The following is a 21,475-nucleotide window of genomic DNA, read 5'->3' as shown; positions in this document are numbered from 1 at the left end:
AACCTGGTTAAATAAAGGTTAAATAAAAATAAAAGAATGGACACTGTAACTCTGGTAGAATGGACAGTGTGACTCTGGTAAATTGGACTGGGATTCTGGTAGAATGGACTTTGATTTTGGTAGAATGGACACTGTGACTATAGGGTGAATTAGGTTGCATAAGCATCTTTGTCTGTGTTTTATTAAAAGTTTTGACTGTGTGTCAGCGGCTTGTTTAATGTGCGAGTTTGTGTAGGAGGTTTATTTAAAGAGTGGAGGCACGCGTGTCTCCCGTTTCATTTATTTAAAGTGCGAGCATGTGTAGGTGTTTTATTTAATGCGATAAAGTTAGCCAACATTACTTTATTGAAAGCCTGATTCTGTTTTTTTTTTTTTTTTTTTTTTTTTTATAAACCTGGGCCCTCTCCTGCAGCCGACCCACACGGTGATGCCCGGACAGGTGATGCGTGTCACGACCGGCGCCCCCATCCCCTGCGGAGCCGACGCGGTCGTGCAGGTGGAGGACACCGAGCTCCTGCGCGAGTCGGAGGACGTGAGTCGCAGCTTACCTGAAACCCCCCCCCCGCGCGCGCGCGCGCGTAAACGCGTGGGCCGCGTCACATTAGGAATGAAGCCGCGTTAGCGTTAGCGTGAAGCCGCGTGGGAGTGTTGTCTGTTTCTTTGTGTCGCGCTCGTGTCCCGTTCATGTCCAGCCGTGTCCGGTTTGTGGCGGGTCAGGTGCGTGTAGTTTGCTTCAGGTTGCATGCGCGTAAGCTGTGGAATAATGGGTGCGATAGGTAGCGTTGGGCACGTGTGACATCACTTCCTGTTGTCTCAGGGCACGGAGGAGCTGGAGGTGCGGATCCTTGTGCAGGCGCGCCCGGGTCAGGACATCAGGTTGGTGCCGTGCCGTTCTCAGTCCTCAGGCCCCTCGGGCCGGACTGGCACCTCTCCCCCGTCCCGTGCTCTGCCCCGCCCACCACGCCCTGCCCCGCCCATTCCTGACGCACCTCCCTCGTCTCGCGCAGGCCCATCGGACACGACATCAAGCGCGGCGAGTGCGTCCTGGCCAAGGGCACTCACATGGGCCCCTCCGAAATCGGCCTGCTGGCCACGGTAGGCGTGACCGAGGTGGAGGTGCAGAAGTTCCCCGTGGTCGCCGTGATGTCCACCGGCAATGAGGTGAGGGAAAGAGACACATCAACCGCACATTAACACAGATATATACGTACACACAAATATACACACAGACATAAACATGCACACAGACATACACATATACACAAACAAAATCACACACACAGACATAAACATACACACAGACCTACACATACACACAAACATACACATACACACAGACATACACTCAGACATAAAACACACACACAAATATACACAAGCATAAACATGCACACAAACAGACATAAAACATACACACAAACATATACAGACATAAAACATACACACAAACATACACAAGCATAAACATGCACACAAACATACACAGACATAAAACATACACACAAACATATACAGACATAAAACATACACACAAACATACAGACAGACATAAACATGCACATATACACCGACGTAAACATACACACAGACATAATCATATATACACATGCACACAAACACTCTGCTCTCACACACATACACACATACACACACACACACACACACACACACACACACACACACACACACACTCATTCACCGTCCCCCCTGCCTCTTTCCCTCCTGCAGCTGCTGAACCCGGAGGATGACCTGCACCCAGGGAAGATCCGGGACAGCAACCGCTCCACACTGCTGGCCACCATCCAGGAGCACGGCTACCCCACCATCAACCTGGGGATCGTCGGCGACAAGTACGACCTCTGACCTCTGCTGTTGCAATCACTTAATTAGGAGAGCACCCTTATTAATCAGGAGTTATTTAGGAGAGCACCCTTAACCGTGTTAATCAGGAGAGCACCCTTAACCCCGCGCCTAACCCTGTCCCCTCACAGCCCCGATGACCTCCTCAACGCCCTGAACGAGGGGATCAGCCGTGCTGATGTCATCATCACCTCCGGAGGCGTGTCCATGGGGGAGAAGGTGAGCGGAGCACCATGCCCACAAGCGTGTGTGTGTCTCTGATTAAACGTAATGGACCGGCGCCACCTATAGGTCGAGTGAGGTTTGTTCAGAGGGCGAGAGCTGTGGGTCACCATATATAGTGAAGGGGTTCCCAACCCTGTTCCTGGAGATGTACAGTCCTGTAGGTTTTCACCCCCAACTCTAACAAAGCGCAAAACCCAACCCTAAACAGAATCTCAACAGCGAGAGATCTTGTTGAGCTGCTAATTAGTAGAATCAGGTGCGCCAAATTAGGGTTGAACTGAAAACCTTTTGGACGGAAATTAATTTTAAATAAATTATTTTAAATTAATATATAATTCATATATCATATATAACAAACAGATGCATAAACCAGTGTGAATCTGTTTGTGCTAGAGCTCGTTGTGGCTAACAGAACTCAACATGTTGCTGAGATATGTAATCCCACGTGCTTCCAACAGTTATTTAAACGTTTCACCCACTGTGATGCTAGGAAAACACCTTCATATTAACGTCTGTGTTGCAGTCCGTGTGCTTAGCAGATGGTAGGCACAGATGGTCCTGATCACCTGAATGGAGCTCACCAGTCTCCACCCCCCCCCCCCCCCCCCCCCCCCCCCCCCCCCCCCCCAAAAAAAACATCAGGCACTTAATCAACAGTTACTCCTGCACTAAAAAACAACAACAAAGGAACTGTCTTCCTCACGTAACTTCCGCAAAGAAGACACATCAACAAATGGATTCGATTCTGACCAGGCCATAAATGTAACAAATATAATCGGTTTCCATCTGCAACTGTGTTTGCATTTGTGGGAATCTTACCGGTCATATACGTAAAGATTTCTGAAGATAAGTAATAAGGATAAAAACTTTGGCGCCTCCTTTTGTTTTTTGGTTGATTGCGGCTGATATAGGCTAGGCGACTTTTTGTCTTCAAAGATCAATTTCTGCATTGCTTGTTTTGTGTCACTCGTTAAAAATAAGGAGTTTCCCAGTTACTCTCGATTACTTTTTGAAGTGCATTGAACTGCAAAATTTTGCCATTATTTTTTAAATGATGAATGGCTATATTCCTTCAATTATTACTGCCACTTGGAAGATTATGATTAGTGAAGCTGATGAGATTGTGGTGCAGTGCTGCCACCTAGTGGATAAGCATAGGCCCTGAAGGGGTGGCTGTTTGTTTACACGACCTTTGCTTTTCACTCTTGGGTTTCTCCACTGGCACTCCTGCTCTAGATTTTCTGCTTTAACAGTTGCTGTTATTTAATGACAATATGTCATCCTGCCGTCTGCATCCAAATAATAAGCTAGCTCGAGGACCAGGGAGAATTACTCACACACTGCAAAGACAGGGCTGTTTAGACTGAATGAATTCCTATAAGAAAAACTTGCTGCTAACTGCTAAATGCTAATTGGAAGAGTACCAGTTCGTTTAACTGCTGTACTCTTGGGATGCAGACAGCATAGTAGTGACTGGAGAGGCACAATTGCTCATTCCAAAAATGGGCTAAATCTATATGTTCCCCAAAATGTGTGTGTGTGCATGCATGCGCGTGTGTGTGTGTGTGTGTGTGTATGCGTGCATGTATATACAATGTGTGTATATACAGTGCCCTCAAAGTATTTGGACAGTGACACAATTTCTGTTGTTTTAGCTCTGCTCCAGCATATTGCATTTGAAATGAAATGCATTTGATGAATTTGAGGTTAAAGTACATACTGTCAGCTTTAATTTGAGGGCATTTACATCCATATCCAGTGATCTGTGTATATTAAATTAAAAATTAAAAAATTATCTCTTGAGCAGGACTACCTGAAGCAGGTCCTGGACATCGACCTCCACGCCCAGATCCACTTTGGACGGGTCTTCATGAAACCTGGGTAAGGTTTGGCTGGAAGTAGCGTTGATGGATGGATGCATGGATGGATGTATGTATGGATGGATAAGTTATCAATGACAGGGAGCTTCTGGCTTGAGTTATTTCTAAATTTAATTGATACTAAATTGCTTTACTGTTTCTCTGGCAAATTGTAGAGCCTCATTAATTATTGTATGTGTGATGGTACAGTACAGGCTGTACGTTCAACTAACTAATGTTGACTGCACGTTTCTTGCCCTTATTACAGAAGAGAGGGAGGACATGTCTGACCTCACTTTCTCTCCTCCAATTTTAGGCTCCCCACGACCTTCGCGACCTTAGACATCGATGGCACTCGGAAACTCATTTTTGCTCTGCCAGGTAGGTTGCCCGTGTGTTCCTGTGTTGGTTGTTTGTTAGCGTAAGCCATGTGGAAAAACTGGGAGGCAATGAAGGCCAAAAATATACCTTTAAGCCAGCGTCCAGAAACTGGCTTTGATTATTATAGTTCAGTTTGCGCGTATCGTTGTGTAGATGTGGAATAGCTCATTGTACTTTCCTTCAACTTCATTTAAAATGACAGTTTTACCATGTGCTTTTTAAAATTAGGTTTCATGACAGAGAATTTTAATTACAACCGCACAATCTCTATTTTAAGTTGATCCCTAGCTGCTCTTATTTAATGTGGATCCCGGTCTTTTTACTCCAAGGTAATGCTATTACTGTAGGTGCTGCTCTGTAAAAAAAGGTCATCTGCTGCTGTTGGGTGGTTTTCATTTGAACATTCTTGCTTGTGAATGATTCAAAGCAGTCAAAGACAAATAATAGACAATTAGTCGTTTTAAAGTGCTAATTGTCCACACCCCAAACGCCTAATGCCCCCAACGCTCTGCAAATAACCCGGCACCCATCACACGCGCTTCTCTGCCTGAACACTCAAAGCTGACCTGTCTCACTCCAAACAATTAGCACTCCATATACCCAACACTTCTCAAGTACACAGTTCCCCAGGCCCCCAGGATCACCTCTCATTGTCTACAGCACAGGTGTCAAACTCCAGTCCTTGAGGACCGCGGTGTCTGCTAGTTTTTGTGTTTACTTTAAGTCCTTCATTGGCTAAGGAATCCACACACCTCGTTTCAAGGCCTTAATTGGCAGCTGATGGATCGGAAAACGCAGAAACCTGCAGACACCGCGGCCCCCTTGGGATTCAGTTTGACAGCCCAGGTCTATAAGTGTTGTAAGACACGCTCATTCTCACGTATCTTTATAAGTGTCCCTATCTTCAGTGAATATTGTGCTTTTATCAGAAACGCAGTATACAGAACACCTTGTGTTGCAGAGCAGTCCTGACCTACCTGATTATATACCAAACCTGAAATACAGTGGCACACAGGTACAGGCGTCTGCCCCAGTGAACTGTATCATCTGCCCGAGGTACAGGCATACTTCAGTGCGCGTGCGTGCAATCTGCCCTCCGCCCCAGAGCCCACAGTATCTCAGTTCCCCTCTCTCGTGGGCATGGGGACTTCAGTGGCAGTCAGACTCAAAGGTGCAGTGTTCTACATCCACCATCTCCCCCACACCTTCAGCACACGGGTGGTGCGCCTCCTCGCCACATTGTGGGGTTCTCTGAAAACAAAGAGCTTTCCGTCAGTACAATCACACTCATCGACACTGCAGCGCATTATCACACAATGGTCGCTTTTTTGTTTCATTTTACACTTTATACTTTATACCAACCTTTTTCCACTCCACTTTTTTTTGTTGCATTGCTTTTTTAGCCCCACCTTTTTTTTGCTTCTTTACAGCACCACTGCTGTGTGTCCTCTGTGTGACAGCTGACCTGGACCCTTTGATTCCCTTAAATCTGGTGTCTCGGTCCCCCCTGATAAGCGGCTGTAGCCCCCGACCCCCCCCGGCTCCTCCTCCCCTTTGAACCCCAACCATATGCCTTGTCCTGGCCCTGAGCCCCTCCCCCTGCTCCTTGAAACTCCACCCAACCTCCCAGCTGCTGGCCTTTTAGCCCCCCTGGTCCTTGACCACACCCCTCATCTCAGTTCCTGGTCACCACGCCCCACCCCCTCAAACTGGGGTGACCTCCACTTTCTTTATATTCCCCCAAAGGTAATTTCAGCTACAAAGACACGGGGGCGACTCTTCTCGAAACCTTCCTTCCGAGCGACTGTGACCTAAGCAAGCAGCCCGTACCGCCTCCCCCTCGCGAAAGTAGGTCTTCTGTATATGTGTGCTTTTAAGAACCCCGCCCACCTCCATTCCCGCATCCAACTCAGAAAACGGACAAATGGACCAAACTTCAAAAATCTTCATACTCCAGATGGGGAGAAATCAACCGCCATTGCTTTCTTTTTTTCCCTTTGCTTTCATCCACCATGTTAGTCTTCTGTTTTGATTATCTCTCTGAAAAACACGCACAGCCAAAAGACACTGCACCTTTAAACAGGAAAATAACTACCGAAAGAAATCCAACCTGGGAGATTGAATCTTTTCTCATTCGTTGTCTGTTCTGTTCTGTTTTCTGAGAGAGAAAAAAATGTATGTGTAAGCTCCGTTTACTCCAGGTCTGTGGGGCATGATTTTGTGGCAGACGTGGGTTCTGAATATGAACTCCCCCCAGCCCTGCCTCGCCCCCCTTGTCCTCCCTGTCCTTGCCATGGGAATGCTTCTGGGTCATGGCTCGTGACTGACAGTAGTACTCGTTTACTTCCTGAAGAGGAAGCTCAGTTCTCTGTTTGAACCTGAACCGTCCCTTTTAGAGTTGACCCCGCCCCTCCTGGGCACCTTAACCCCACCTCCCCAAGCTCTGCCCTATCCCCCTCGTAGCTCAGCCCCAGGCCCGTGTTAATGCAAAAACGGGGTCTCTGCAAAACCAGCGTCCATCTGTTTCCGGTTTAGGTGTCATTTGGACGTAGCGACTCCTTACTGGATAAAACGCTAAGTAACTAAGTAAGATAGCATGAGTAACTAAGTGTTTCATTCATGTAGCTAGGATCTGTGTTGGACATTCTTACCTGTTATTAGCCCGCTGCCTAATGCACTGCAAGATAACTAGTTGAAGATGAAGCTGGCAGTGCAGCAATGCACTGGGGTTATAACATTTGATCAAAAACCGCAATTACTGTGACAACAAACATTATCAATAGCCTAACATTTCAATAGCTAACCTAGCTGCCAAGATAATTGGCAAGGAAAATGTGTTTAGCTACAGCTAAGTGGGAATAGCTACAATAGAGTAAAATAAATTTAACGTGGCCTTATCATCTCACAAGTTAGCAGCTAGCTGGCTAGCTGCAGAGCCTTGCCGCTTTATTACCTTCATAGCTAATAAAGCTACATACAAGGCTACTAAGCACAGTTCTGTGCTAAGGTAACTAAAGTACCAGAAACTTTTACATATGCATGCACAAAGCAATGCTCCGACCTACACAATCATGTGATAGCCTTATAATCCAATAAAGGTCTGATACGTCCGAATGACACCTGAATCAGAAACAGATGGACACTAGTTTTCCAGAGACACCCTTTTTGCACTTCTGGTCCCCCCACGTTTCCGCCACTTTCCACTGTACAGTGGACAAGAGCGCTGTCCCACCATCCCGTTTCCAGAAATCCAAACGGGAACCGGGAACTCTTACCCTCCCTCGCTGTGCAGCTCGTCCCATCAACCCTACCTTTGCCTTCATCAGAGCCGCCATGTGTCCATCTCCCAGGTAACCCGGTGTCCGCCGTCGTCACCTGCAACCTCTTCGTCATCCCCGCCCTGAGGAAGATGCAGGGGATCCTGGACCCCCGTCCCACCATCATCAAAGCCAGGGTGAGTAAGGGGGGGGGGGGGGACTCATCAGTCTGTGACCTCTGATGATGTCTGTCAGTGAGGCCATCGATGTGAGGTCATCAGCGCGCGCCTTCTCTTTGCCGCAGCTTTCGTGCGACGTGAAGCTGGACCCGCGCCCGGAGTACCACCGCTGCATCCTCACCTGGCACCACCAGGAGCCGCTGCCGTGGGCACAGAGCACAGGTAACCCGCGCGCCACTGTTATTCAGCACCTTCTGTGGGTCTGAACCTCTTTACGGTCGCCCCCTTAAGGCGCTTCAGATTGTACGGCAGAACGCTCGCTACGCATCAGCTGAGGTAGAGAGGGAGGGAGTCATCTAGCTTAACGAACTGAGGAATGATGATTGTGTAGCCCAGCGATGCCCAACCCTTGTCTTGGAGAGCCACAAAGTCAGCTAGTTTTTTCTTCACTTTAAGATCTGAAATAGTTTTACACCCAATAAACAAGGTGAAGCGAGTTAACCATAAATTAGCTGCTTTAACAGATTTCTCTCCCCACAAATACAGCTCAGTGAAAAAATGACATTTGAAGACATTCACTAAATGTGTACTTTGGGGGTGGTCTCTCAAGTGGCTCAGAGCCCTATAGTCTAGACATCCCTAGTTCAGGAGTGTAGACTAGGCCATCGACCAGCAAGGACCAGGAGTACTCTAGCTACTCACAAAATGAGTACAGATTCCTTGCTTTCTCTCACAAACAAACTCACTATCTTATCTCTTTTTTTCCCCCCACTTTCTCACTCAATCCTTTTCTCCTACATACTCTCTCTCTCTTACTCTGTGTGGCTGTCTCTCTCTCTCTCACTCTGTGTGGCTGTCTCTCTCTCTCTCTCTTTCTCTCTCTCTCTCTCTGTTTCTCTGTCTCTCTCCAGGGAACCAGATGAGCAGTCGGTTGATGAGCATGCGCAGTGCCAACGGTCTCCTGATGCTACCTCCCAAAACAGAGCAATACGTGGAGCTGCACAAGGGCGAGGTCGTGGACGTCATGGTCATCGGCCGACTATGATGTCATCTTAATGGGATGGACAGAGAGATGGACGGATGGAGGGAGAGAGAGGAGTGGTTTCCGGTGCATGTCCACATATCATTACTATTCTGTAATATGCAACGGCACAGCTAGTTTTTATTGATTTGGATAAAGTTGATCAAGTATAATCAACATCTTTAATTCAAAAAATAAGTTAAATGGGGGGGAAAAGAATTTAAAAGGATAATTGTATTTCAAACAAAGAAAATATAATAACTTTTAAAGTAAAGAAAATTAAATATAAAATATAAGAGATTTATTCTGTAATATACTATTATAATTATTATTATTATTATGATTATTATGATTATCATCATATTAACGCAACTTTGTTCTGTTTCATTGCAATTGCTTTGTGTGTTCAATGCTGAACCTTATAGATAGCTGTAGCATTTTAATAGAAAGCTGTAGGTGCCTGCCAGGAAAAAAAAAAAAAAAGAAAGCCTATTTTCACATCTGAAAAATAAAAGAATAAAAAGATACTGAAAGAGAGGAAAACTGTGAAGAAAATAATGGCAAGAAAAAAATCCTATGGTGCTCTGGCAGACGATGGTGCTTTCTGGTTCCTGCTTCCTTTAGACGCGTTTAGGTGACACCGCTATATTTCCCTTATTAGTATGCTTCATAATCGCTTCACAATGAGCTTTTGCTTGTCGTTTCTCTCGTGAGTCGTGTTTATGTGCGCAGTGCCAAAAGAGTGGGCAGGGAGGTCAAAGGCTGCCGGGTCTCTGCCTACATGCCACACTACCCAGGCCCGGAAGCTTCCGTGTAAGTCACCTGACCCAGTATGGCTCCGCCTCCTCAAGGGGGTGGTATGACTGGGGGGAGAAATCAACAGTCTTTTATCTGACTAACTTTGAATGGAAGAAACAGCTCCTTTCTGTGCTGACAGCCTTTTTAACCAACTACACAAAATGTATAGAAAAAAAGAAAAAAGAATGATATTGTACAGATATAATTGACCAGCACTCTTGAGGAAATTACTAAGCAATGATGAGAATATTTAACAACTCTGTACTATAACATTTTCTGTAATGATATTGAAACAATGGGAAAAAAAGACATTTAAATCCTTGATCATTATGTAAAAAAAAGAACAATAAAAAATATTCCTTGTTGGGTTTCTTTTTTAAATGAATATATGAAAGTGGAATAAAGTTTTTTCCTTGAACCAAAAAACAACAACAAGACAACAGTCACCGTTTCCTTTGTGTGCTTAACAGTTCCTGTCAATGTTCTGAATGCATGGCTGTCATCTCTGCCGTTCCTCTGTTCTCAGTGCGTGTGTAAGATCTTTGTCACACGGGAGTTGTCCTGTTTGCTTACTGTGTGATTCTATTCAAAGTCGCTCCCTAAGTCCTGTCTTATTGGCGCATACATATCATTTGAATTCAAATTGCCAAAATCAGTCAGTAACCTCTTGCTATGATCATAGGCAGGGCCCCTCTATCCTAGAAGTCATTGGTTTGGGCCTGTGCTATGTCATTGGCTGGCTGAAACTGGGCATCCAAAGCAGTGAGACACATTTTGTATCATTCATCCAGGGGTAGCGTGGATTTAAATAGACGCAGCGTTCCTTGGGTTATAGATTTGAGCCAGTCAATGGTCAGCAAGTACAGTATGTTCCTGCCAATGGTAGGTGAGTGATGTAATCCCACTGTATGTACAAGGACAGAATTGTCTCCTTAGCTCACTACTTAAGAGTAAGTGTGTCCACACGTGGATAGTTTAAGCAGTCCACTTAGGAGAAAGTGAATAACTGAACAGTGAACAACTTTGAAAGACATCTGCCTGAAGAAATGAGCAATGTCAAGAGACAAAGTTTTTAATGGCTCCTGTGTAAAAACAATATAATGTGTCTCATATCTCTTTTTCCGCCACCTCTCAATTTTTAAAAAATTCTACAGTCCATTATATACTGAGTAAACTTTTTAGGGTTACATGAAATGTGCTGCTTTGGTTGCTTTAAATAAATTTTTAAAAAACACCATTTTATTCTCATTTGTAGAAAAGCATAGCCACCTAACTTCCAAATATGTCCCTTGCTGATAAACTAATAAGCAGTTACTGGTGACTCGTCATCTTGTGTAGGTGCTGCTCCGAGGAAAATGATCTGCTAGTGCATCATTAGACTGAGTTGGTGCTGGATAAAACCAAGAGAACTAATTTTACGTAAGCCAATGTAGCGAGAGAACGAGGGGTAGCGCCAATCTCCTTTTTCAGACACCCTTGAGATTGAGCGTGGGTTTAAGACCACCAATACTTCAGATACGTCCAACAATGTTGCTGGCGCCTGCATGCTACAGAGATAAGCCTCTGCTTTGTCCCCTTCTCATGGTTTTTTTTTAACATTCTTAACATCTGAATGTCACATCTGGTCTCAACATTAGGTTTTCTGAACTGACTAACACCAATTTCCTTTTTTAGACACTTGAGATTAAGCATGCATGTGTTTAAGACAACCAATACTTCAGCTACTTCCAACAATGCAGTTGGGCCTGCATGCTGCCGAGATAAGGCTTTCCTTTGTTTCCGATCCTGTTTTTTTCTTCTTCTTCAAGTTAGCAACATCTCAATGCAGGCACATGTTGGGGGGGTGAGTGGTTCCGGGTTCCCCCCGGTGCCTTAGTACATGGCCCTTTTGCCCCAAGTTCCAGATGTACACCTTTAATTTATGATTGTTCATTATTATTATTATTATTATTATTATTATAAATAATTAAATAAAAGCTTTTCTAGTTAGGCGTGTGCCTTTCTCTTACTTTCAGCATTTGCCCCACATATGGGAGGTTCTAAAAGGTTACGTACCAACGAAGAAAACAACATACTGCATTCTGATTTATAAAACTACGTACGCTCACCTATACACAATCAACCTGAAATTTTGTAGAACCTCCGCTACCTTTCATAAATGAGCCCCTGGTCTCAACATATAGTTTTCTGACATATCAGACCGCACCGTTCTAACGAGCTTTATGGCACCCAACCTAATACCAGAAGCACTTGTGACATCTACTAATGGGAATCTGAAACTCTTTCTCAATCTCGGGAGTTATTTATTAAATTACATTTTTTTTAAACCCTTGCTGTTTCTACCGCTTTAAACATCAATGCGGCTAGTGCCCTACCTTTGTGCCGAATGCCCAGCCTCTTCGGTATTGCTCTCATTCTTTGACAGATGGAAAGTGAAACTTCATTGGATAACACTACAAGACAAATAAAGTTCCTAATTGTTCTGGCTGCCAATCAATAACGCTGTCTCAAGGGACGAGGAGAGCGGGGGCGCTGTGGAGTTGCCTTGGCGAAGGCTGGACTATGGTGCGGCCAGTTTCCGCATCCGATCTGGGAAGCCGAAGAGGGAAAAGTCGGGACGACGCTGTTGCATTTTACTAAAGGATAGACTGTTTTGTTTGGCGTATTGACTTCGAAACCAACGAAGGGTTTACTGGAAATAAGATAAGCGTATTTCGAGCGGTTGGAAATAGGCGGGTGAGTGTTTTACATTTTCATCGCTTAAAACGCTCTTCTTTTTCGTAACATTATTGTGTGCAACAGGTTCCCCAGCGACGCTCGTCATCCACTTTATCAGCCTGGCTTCAGCAAATGTCGCAACACACAGGAACAGTCCGGTTCTGCTCTGGACGCGAGTGGCTTGCAAGTTGTGACAAGTAACGTAGTCTACCTAGCTAGCATTTGAAATTTAAATAAAGAAATGCGATTTACAATATAACAACAGTAACTTTTATTTGAAGTTAACTTCAAGCCAGTTAGTTCGTAGTAGATTGCTTAGATTGCTCGCCTTTATTATTTGTTGGTAGCTAGCTTAGCCTGTTAGCTGGCTAATTTGCTAGCTATCACCCAGCTTGATAGCTACCTAGATAGTTGACTAATAGGATGATCATTAGCGGGCAGTCTAGCTAGCGAGATAATTTACGAAACTGGTCCTTTATGTTCACGAAATCGCTTTTATATTTTTAAACATTAGACCACTTTCTTTAGTGTAAATGTTAACAATAACAACTAGCTACTGCAACTTGTCTGACGATTTCAAATTTTGAAATTGGAAGCTAGATAGTCTATCACAATATTGTCTACATTTGCGGTTAATTTTTGCTTATGAAAATAGGAAGCCCTCTTTATATGCAATGCTTAAAGTGAAGTGAAGATTATATTTTTTAACAGATGGGTCTGGCTGTCTTGTATCGCTTGGTTGATTCCTAATAATGTTATCCTTGGTAGACTTTGGAGTTAGCCACCTGGGCAGTGCTGTCCGGCTAGGTTTAGTAACTGTTAAATGCATTGAATCTGTGTCCTCAGCTGTCAATTTGTAACCAACGTTACTGCTTTGCTGGATAAACACTTGACAGCAATTTTGATCGCTTTTTATATGCTGAAGCATTTTATTAATACTAATAAATAGTTAACTGTTAGTGTTACCTGTATCAGTTGCTCAATTAAGTCAGTGACTTCAGGAGTTAAATGACCATTATTTAGCTCGGTAACTAGCAACCTTTAGTTTTGTCGGGGCGTGACCGATGGAATGTGGTGCCAATCACTGCATTAACTGATTAAAAACTGTTTATTGTAAGAAATGTACACGTCCATGCCTAATGATACGGTATCATTTTTGAAAACCTGGTTTTCCACATTACTCGCAACATGCACCGCTTAGAAATCAGAAAATCAGATAATGCCCTGTTGATTGCCCGATGTCCTCATTCATTAAGTGAGCAATTCTGAACCTTATCACCTGTACTTGTCGTATATTTCAAGTCAGCTGAGTTTCAGCTAAATACCATGCGTAAGATGTGTTTCAGAAAGGTATGCAGTCTCCCATTTCACAATTTACTCGTAAAAGCGCGAGTTTCGTGTTTATAAGATTAGAGGAGCGTTTAATCGATTTTGTGAATTGCTGAGATTACTTCTAGCGATACTCATAAACACTGTAGCACCAGTCATGCTTTCAGTTTGAAATCAGGAAGTGTTTTGTTGTCCGTTTATCACCATATAACTCCGTGTATAATGGGTGTTTACTAACCCCAAGAAACAAATGTCCTGGTTGTAATAAGAGGGATTGAGGGATAACTAGGTCCATGTACGTGTCCAGGGAGACGTACCAGACATCTACACTGTCACTGCTGACGGAACCTGGTCTTTCTGACTCTTGTCCAGTTTCAGTAATGTAGAAGGGACTTTAAGGTACTAAGTCAGGCTGTGGAATCACGTTACATCAGAGCTGATCTGGGCACTTCTTGGAAACCACCTGCTTGTCCAGGGTTTCTTTCTGTATCCAAGAGATCTGAGTCACTTACAGCAATGATAAGTTTGTTTTTTATGCAAAGCTTTTTTTTCTGGGGTCAGCTTCACTCTTAGCCCCCCAGATAGCAGTCTTGGGATATCTCTGATGGTGACTGATTTAAAGGTTGTAAGAGTTCATGGAGAATTACCGTATTACTGTGATTAACCCTCTTAGTGCCATACAGCAAGAGGCCCCTGTAATTGACAGATGAGATGGATGGAGGCATACAATTCTGAAGATGACAGGAGAAGTGTTTCAACTTCTGTTGGTGGATGTTTGCTGGTGACTCTTTTTGTTTTTTTTGCTTTAGGAATGTGATCTGGACACAAGACAAGTCCATCTGGTTTTGTTTCACTAGTGTGAAAGCATCCTAAGAGAATTCAGTTTGATTTGCAAAATGATCCAACCTGCTGCCTCTTGTCCTCCACCAGTTGAAAGGAATTAATGAGCAAATTTTTTGGGGGTGCTAAGTTTAAAAAATAAAATAAAAATAATTATTTAAAAGAGGCTGAGGTTTAGGAGATACGAGTTCGCAACCACCTGAAATGTGCTGTTCCAACTAGCCACAGCCACTGTGGAGTCCCTTTTTGTTCCACCCTTATCTTCCCATTCCCATCATTGAGTTGGGGCCCTGTTTAAATTAAAGCTGGAGATGTGGACTAGGTAATGCAAAGAAGCATACCTATCCGCTGGGACGTCCCAGGGCGTATGGAGCGCCGGGGGTGTTAACAAGTCCAAGACAAATTTCCCCATGGGGGCAATAAAGTAGGCCTATATCTTTATCAAATCTTAATGTTAATCTTAAAAACAAACACCCAACCCCTGCAAAGGGGATGGCCATGCCTCTCTCTTCCTCTGCTGACCTTTGCATCTCTGTTTTTCTCTCCTCCCCTCCCACTCTGTACGTCTTTTGCTGCTTTTTCTCAGCCCGATAAAGATCCTGCCCACTCACCTACCCCCCACAACCTCTCCCTCCTCCTCTGTTTCTGTCTCTCTACCTCCCTCGCTCTGTGCCCCCTCCTCCTCCTCCTCCCACCCTTCTCTCCTGGCACAGAGTAGTACAGAGTTCACTTCTCGGGGCTGGAATCTGGAATTTTCTGTTCGAAAGTGAGGAGCGCTGGACTGTGATGTCACAGACTCGGGCGGGGAGATAACAGTCCAGATCTGTTTCTCCTCTCCAGAGACAGGCCGGTCTGTCTCCCGCAGTCTCGTAATTCTAGAGCTTGGTGGGTCCCTCCATTTCGATGCAAGGGTGTCTGCGGACAGGTTTGCGGTCGGTACAAAGTTGCGTTTGTAAGCCCCTTTTTTATGAATAATTAGATCAATTGTGTCTGCACGTAGGTCTTTGCTGCCTGCTCGGGCTTCTGCAGGCAGTCTCGTGAAAGTAAACAAGCCGTTCTTTGTCCAAGACAAAGGTGGATCCAAGGTCGTCGATCTTTTGAAGTGGCTGGCGGCGGGTTCCTCGGGTCTCTTGAGCGCCGCGAAGCTTGACGTTTGAGTGCCGTTAAGCCGTAGAACGTTGCCCAGGCCAGTCTTCGCATGTCTACAGTACAGGTCTGTCCTGTAGAGGTATGCGATTGTCACACCCGGGGACTGTCACATGTTCGCGCTCATATGACATCACCTTTGGGTTGCGCAATGCCAACTGGAGCTTGCTGAGCTCCATATAGTTTCATGGATTGGGGGTCTGTGGCGAAGTGGCAGCGGTCAAATTTGCTCTGAATGTTTCCGAGGCCTTGAAACACATGGCATTTGTGAGCACTATTACGCTCGTATATAGGCTACGTTTTATGCTAGCAGTCCTAGGTTCGAGTAAACACCCTTACCTTGACTTGCAAGTCTTTCATCCTAGCCCTGGGGCCACAACCGTGCACCTGTTCCAACGGGAACCGAAGCATTTTCACACACTTTCCCTTCCTTTTTGCGAGCCTTGCGCAATAGCACAGTGCTTGAAGTCTTTCTGGTGCAAAATGGCTACTGTGCATCACTCGGGTGCTACACATTGATTGTGGTCAGGTGTAAACCCCCCCCCCCCCCCCCCCCCCCCACACACACCACAACGTGCGTTTACATAGCGAAAACCACTATATAATGCAATATTATTATTGTTGTTATTATTCATATGGAGGGTATTTCACAAAGCAGAATTCCTGAGTTATAGCTGGGTAACTGTGCTGAGTAAAACCCAGACCAGCTCCTTTTACTTCAGTCCATGTTCCAGAATCGGGAGGGTTCCGGGTTTTATTCGCCACAGTTATTTAGCTAACTCCTTAAGCCTGCTTCATGAAATACCCTCCTGGTCAGATATTAAGCGCTAAAGATGGCGATTGTGTAGAGTCAGAGCAGTATTGTCTGTGTCCTTCGGTCGACTTGTCCACTGCTCTGACCCAGCGCTGCCCTCTGGGGGGCCTCATTACTATGCCGGTCAGCATCTGCCCCACCCTACCCCACCCCCCCGAAGAGCCTCGGCCAGGAGGGCCGCAAGGGCTTAAGCCCAGCGCAGCAGATGGTCCCGGGCCAGATTTGGCGCCCGTCAGCCACCTATCTCTTTAGGGGTACGTCCGTGAGGAGGGGGAGGGGAGGCCCAGCGCGATTATCCCTGAAGCCCTGGGACAGGACGGTGGGTCTGCGAGCTCAATTTCCGCAAGTTATCCGGCGGTTGTGGTGGGAGGCTCGCCTTGGCCCCGTCTTGGCTGTAGCTGTGGGTGTGTCTTGTTGTTTATGCTGACAGATTTTGGCATGCACCTAGAGGCACCATTTTTTATTGGGGCATACTTTGTTTCTGTGTATATTATTGTTTGTGTCAACAATGTATATTGGTTCAATACTAGGGGAAGTGCTCCTTAAGCATTCTTGTAACTGGCAGAACGACTGATAGTCAATTGCAGTTTTTTCAGTGATTCTCTTACCCATTTCGTGGTTACTGGAGATGTTGTCTGATGTTGAAAAATTGAACTCCCTTATTGGTAGTCAGCTAGCAGTCTTACCTCACTGGCTGTAGTGTTAAAGACTATATACAGAAATAATGTTGTTAAAATTATTTGTTTCACTTTTGTATTGTTGGCACATCAGATTTACTGATTCTTGGATAGCTTAGTACTGAATTGGGTCTTTACCTGAATAGGCACATTGTCATTACCACAATTTTCAAAAATATTACAAATGATATTTGTCCATTTTGTATAGCCCTACCTTAACCTACCTCGTCCAAAGTGATTGGTCTAATCACAGCATTTAACTCGGTGGCCACAGCATTTGGCTTGCCAGTGTGCTCATTTTCCAGCACGCTGCTTTTCTGGGTCCATTTACAGAACAGAAAATAAAAGGAGCAGTTAGGCTACATTATCTATTATTGATAAATTGTTCTGTTGCTCTTTTTGGCCAAGACTGGCTGCTTTGATAAAAGCAATGGCCCCTTTCGCTGCAGAGTTCTCTACATATTTGCTATTGGACTTTACTCCTTGCTGCACTGTTTGCAAACATGACACATGCATGCAGTGCAGACTCCTTTTCCTGTGCGTTGGAGCTCAGTCACACCCCTGTGATTGATTTATCCACCCTGTTTGTTGTGCGGTTGGCTATGTAATTGCATGTTGGGTCTTTGTCTTTGAAATCACTGGAGAAAAAGAGGGTATGGGACATGCAGACACTGTTCAGCATATGGCAGCGTGGGCTAAATTAAATAAATATCCTGAGCATAAAATATGTTGTAAATTGTCATGTAATTTAGACTGCATTTATTTTTGCATTAAGCCAATATAAATGCATTATCCAGAGCAACTTTCTTAAGTTTGTATCGCTAAGTTTAGACAATAAGAGCAACACTGATAGTAAGTGATCAGGGTCACAACTGATAGGAATACTCAGTACGCCTATGTGATCTTAAGCACAGTAAGATGCCATAGTGGGCTCAGGACTGAAATGGATGAAGTGGCTTTATTAGGAAGCAAATGCATTAGGGGGTATAATTTTCGAGTTGGTGTAGCTGGGGCTAATAAACCCATGTGAAATGTTCAGCATTAGGGAAGTCAGTATGTAGTTTAGTTGGTGTGTTTTCAGTCTGTGGCAGAAGACGGTAGGCTAAATGATTTTGCTGCCCTTGATTGCTGTGGAGAACTTAACCCACCACTGGGTTGCTCAGGGTAGAGAAGACAAGACCAAGAGGAGGGTCCCCTTAAGCCATTTCTTTTGCTGAGGATGGAACACTGTTTATGTTGTGTTCGGTCAGTTTTTCATCCAATTTCTTATTTGCTCAACACGAGCCTTTGTCTTAACCCAGTCGAGTTGATCAAAATTCCTAGCGAAAGCGCAGTCAACATGAAATCACAGCGTCAGTTTGCTGCATGGCTTACACTCAGAAAGAGGTCAGTTATGTCAGTGGCCCTGGAGTCTTTCTACTAGTGCAGAAGATGCAAGCATGGCATTATGTCAGTTGTGTTTGAGGGGGATATTTTTACCCCTTTATTCACCCCCAGATGCTTACATGGTACTGTTCGGTGAGTATTCGGTGCTGAAATAGCCAGCGACGCAGATGAAGGACCTTTCCTGCGTATACTGCAGCTGCTCTAAGTGAGGATCTGCAGTGAGTTGGATACCCCTGCTTTGATTTCTGACTTTATTTCTCAGTCGATGCAGGAAACCGAGGTGGGGGGGGTGGGGGGATTCAGGCCAAGACGTTTCCTGCAGGGCGCCGCGATCGGGACCCTCTGCGCAGGAGGTTGCATAAACGCTACGTTGTAGACCGCGAACACAGGGATGATGTCATTAATGGCGAAGCTAGTGGTTTGTAGCCCGTAGGTCACCTGGTGTCCATATGTGGGCTAACCGGTTCGCAGTGTCTAAAGCCTACACAGCTAGTGGAGATTGACATATGGCTCTGAGCAGAAAACCTCTTGCCCTCGGGAATGTGCAATGAGAAGTGAGTGACGTGCTCCGAAAGTCTGTTTATATCTGCACATAACCGATTTCCCTAAGTGCCAGGATGTCCACAAACTGAATGCTTTTGGTGATCTGAGTGTCAAATTTAGAATCACGGCTTTTTGAATGGCTGAATGGAGCTTGAAAGTTTCAAATTCACCTTTTAACTGAACTTAAACAGAATACTGAGAAAAATGGAATATCCACGGGATCCAGGCGCGTTCAGGTTTTTGACATTTACATTCAAATCACGGTGTTCAGTTTTAAAAGCTCACATGCAAATTCAAATTATTCAGTTCAGATTTACAAAATTCAAATTCACTCGTCTGGGGGCGCAAGATTTAGGCTACAACATACTCTGAATAAGGGTGTTAAATGCCTGTAATGTAAAGGGAAAAAGTTCTGCGTCATCAGAGTAGCTGTGATAATTCTCTTCTTGGGAGCAGATGACAGAACCAAGAGATTAGTATAGAGAGCGAAAAGGAGGGGACCAAGGACCAAACCCTGGGGGACGCCTGCACGGCAGTCACAAGACCTCAAAACTGCATCCCCCCAATGCAACCTGGAAAGAGAAACCATCAAGGTAGAAAGCCTACCAGTTGAGAGCTGGGCCTGCAAGGTCCTCTGGGAAGTCTTCTGGAGGTGGAGGTCATCTGTGCCAAAGAGGAGCAGAACAGAGGAGGGTGGGGCTCCTCACTGACTGCTTGATTGTCAGTTCTACCACCATGGATTTCATAGACATGATAGCCTTCTCTGTGGCATTATTTTGAAGGTTAATATTAGTCCTCTACATGTGTAGGACTCCTGTCCCCCCCCCCCCCCCCCGTCCCCCCACCATTCTGAAACAGCCTGAAATTAGAATTAAGTCTTCGGAATGAAAGCCGCAATGCCTAACATAAATCTTGTGGAATGGAGTCCATTTCGAGTGTAAAATCAATTCTCCAGTTGTGTTTTAACAAGAATAGACAGGCAGACAGATGAAGGCAGCAGTACTCCAGTCTAATCGCTGTACTTTTCCCCTTGCCTCTCAAAATGAGTCTGTATTTTATTTATTTATTTTTTATTTAAATTTTTTGAGGGCATTATTCTCCTGACAACTGTCACCTGAGGATGACACTTTCTTCTCTATGCGGCACCGCGCGATCTGACTTTCTCAGGTCGTATGGCGTCCTGGAACTTTCCGTTGTGTTTCAAGGTTGGCACGCCCTCATCTTATCTTAGCACGGGGAAATTTCGTTTAGGAAATTGTGATATATTTTTACCCGTTGTGGAAATGTCATAGGTAGTAATGGGGCCATCCAATGACAGACATGCGTGAGAGATTCAAGATATGGTCACACGCTTAAAAACATAGGCTACTCCAGAAAGGCAGCACTTCATGAAACGCCAACGTGTCAGCACTCAGGGCCTTAGGCATCGTCTTCAAAGGCTCCAGCGTTAAATATTTTAAATATTTGCTTGGTGTGGATTACATAATTGACAACAGACATAACGAAACAGTATTACTGTAGCAATTAAGTGTTGCGGCGGTTTGTGTCATTAAATTCGCTGGCAAGTAAGAAAATATTTAGTTAAAATAGTGTAGACCATATTTATGAACATAAGGCCTATTATAATTCTTATAATTACAATATGTCAATGACAGCTACTTGCCTGGAACTGTCTGCTAACCTTGCATTAAGTTCATGGTTGGGGGATCACAGAAGATGCTATGTTTTTGTGGCCCCCTGCCCCATCATTGAGACCCCATGCATAGTGGAACATTGGCAGGAGTTTAACCAGCAACCTGCTGTCCAGTGACCTGGCAGGCAGAGGTAAAGTGGAGCCTGGGTCCGTGGTTCACAGTGAGAGATGGAGAGGGGTGGAGTCATATGTGGCTTGTAGTGAGGGATGGAGAGATGACGGAGTCATATGTGGCTTGTAGTGAGGGATGGAGAGGGGACGGAGTCATATGTGGCTTGTAGTGAGGGATGGAGACGGGGCAGAGTCATATGTGGCTTGTAGTGACGGATGGAGAGGTGGCGTAGTCATATGTGGCTTGTAGTGATGGATGGAGAGGTGGCGTAGTCATATGTGGCTTGTAGTGAGGGATGGAGAGGGCGGAGTCATATGTGGCTTGTAGTGAGGGATGGAGTGGGGGCGGAGTCATATGTGGCTTGTAGTGAGGGATGGAGAGGGGGCGGAGTCATATGTGGCTTGTAGTGAGGGATGGAGAGGCAGCGGAGTCATATGTGGCTTGTAGTGAGGGATGGAGTGGGGGCGGAGTCATGTGGCTTGTAGTGAGGGATGGAGAGGGGGCGGAGTCATTTGTGGCTTGTAGTGAGGGATGGAGTGGGGGCGGAGTCATATGTGGCTTGTAGTGAGGGATGGAGAGGGGGCGGAGTCATATGTGGCTTGTAGTGAGGGATGGAGAGGCAGCGGAGTCATATGTG

General features: G+C 45.1%; 2 protein-coding genes across 25 annotated transcripts in view; both read left to right on the top strand.

The window, feature by feature from the left end:
- Positions 1–10,015, top strand: part of gphna (gephyrin a) — a 94,335-nt gene extending 84,320 nt beyond the window's left edge. For 11 of the 22 annotated variants that reach the window (XM_035428657.1, XM_035428674.1, XM_035428599.1 and 8 more), the window contains 11 exons: positions 413–532; positions 818–876; positions 1,008–1,161; positions 1,729–1,850; positions 1,992–2,079; positions 3,890–3,966; positions 4,261–4,325; positions 6,072–6,173; positions 7,676–7,779; positions 7,887–7,983; positions 8,673–10,015. In XM_035428657.1, coding sequence (XP_035284548.1) covers positions 413–532; positions 818–876; positions 1,008–1,161; positions 1,729–1,850; positions 1,992–2,079; positions 3,890–3,966; positions 4,261–4,325; positions 6,072–6,173; positions 7,676–7,779; positions 7,887–7,983; positions 8,673–8,806 — 1,122 coding nt within the window. In that variant the 3' untranslated portion in view covers positions 8,807–10,015. Of the gene's footprint in view, positions 1–412; positions 533–817; positions 877–1,007; positions 1,162–1,728; positions 1,851–1,991; positions 2,080–3,889; positions 3,967–4,260; positions 4,326–6,071; positions 6,174–7,651; positions 7,780–7,886; positions 7,984–8,672 lie in introns of all 22 variants that reach the window. The other 11 variants (XM_035428743.1, XM_035428700.1, XM_035428776.1 and 8 more) reach the window with 4 other exon arrangements.
- Positions 10,016–12,089: 2,074 nt separating this feature from the next.
- mpp5a (membrane protein, palmitoylated 5a (MAGUK p55 subfamily member 5)) overlaps positions 12,090–21,475 on the top strand; it is a 36,791-nt gene continuing 27,405 nt past the window's right edge. The window contains exon 1 of one of the 3 annotated variants that reach the window (XM_035382393.1): positions 12,090–12,316. The gene's annotated coding sequence lies outside the window, so the exon portion shown is untranslated. Of the gene's footprint in view, positions 12,317–12,451; positions 12,496–21,475 lie in introns of those variants that run through there. The other 2 variants (XM_035382410.1, XM_035382400.1) reach the window with 2 other exon arrangements.

Source organism: Anguilla anguilla, chromosome 1, assembly GCF_013347855.1.
Source record: "Anguilla anguilla isolate fAngAng1 chromosome 1, fAngAng1.pri, whole genome shotgun sequence".
Classification (NCBI taxonomy): domain Eukaryota; kingdom Metazoa; phylum Chordata; class Actinopteri; order Anguilliformes; family Anguillidae; genus Anguilla; species Anguilla anguilla.
The sequence above is the reverse complement of the archived record's forward strand: the minus strand, read 5'-3'. Positions and strand labels throughout refer to the sequence as shown.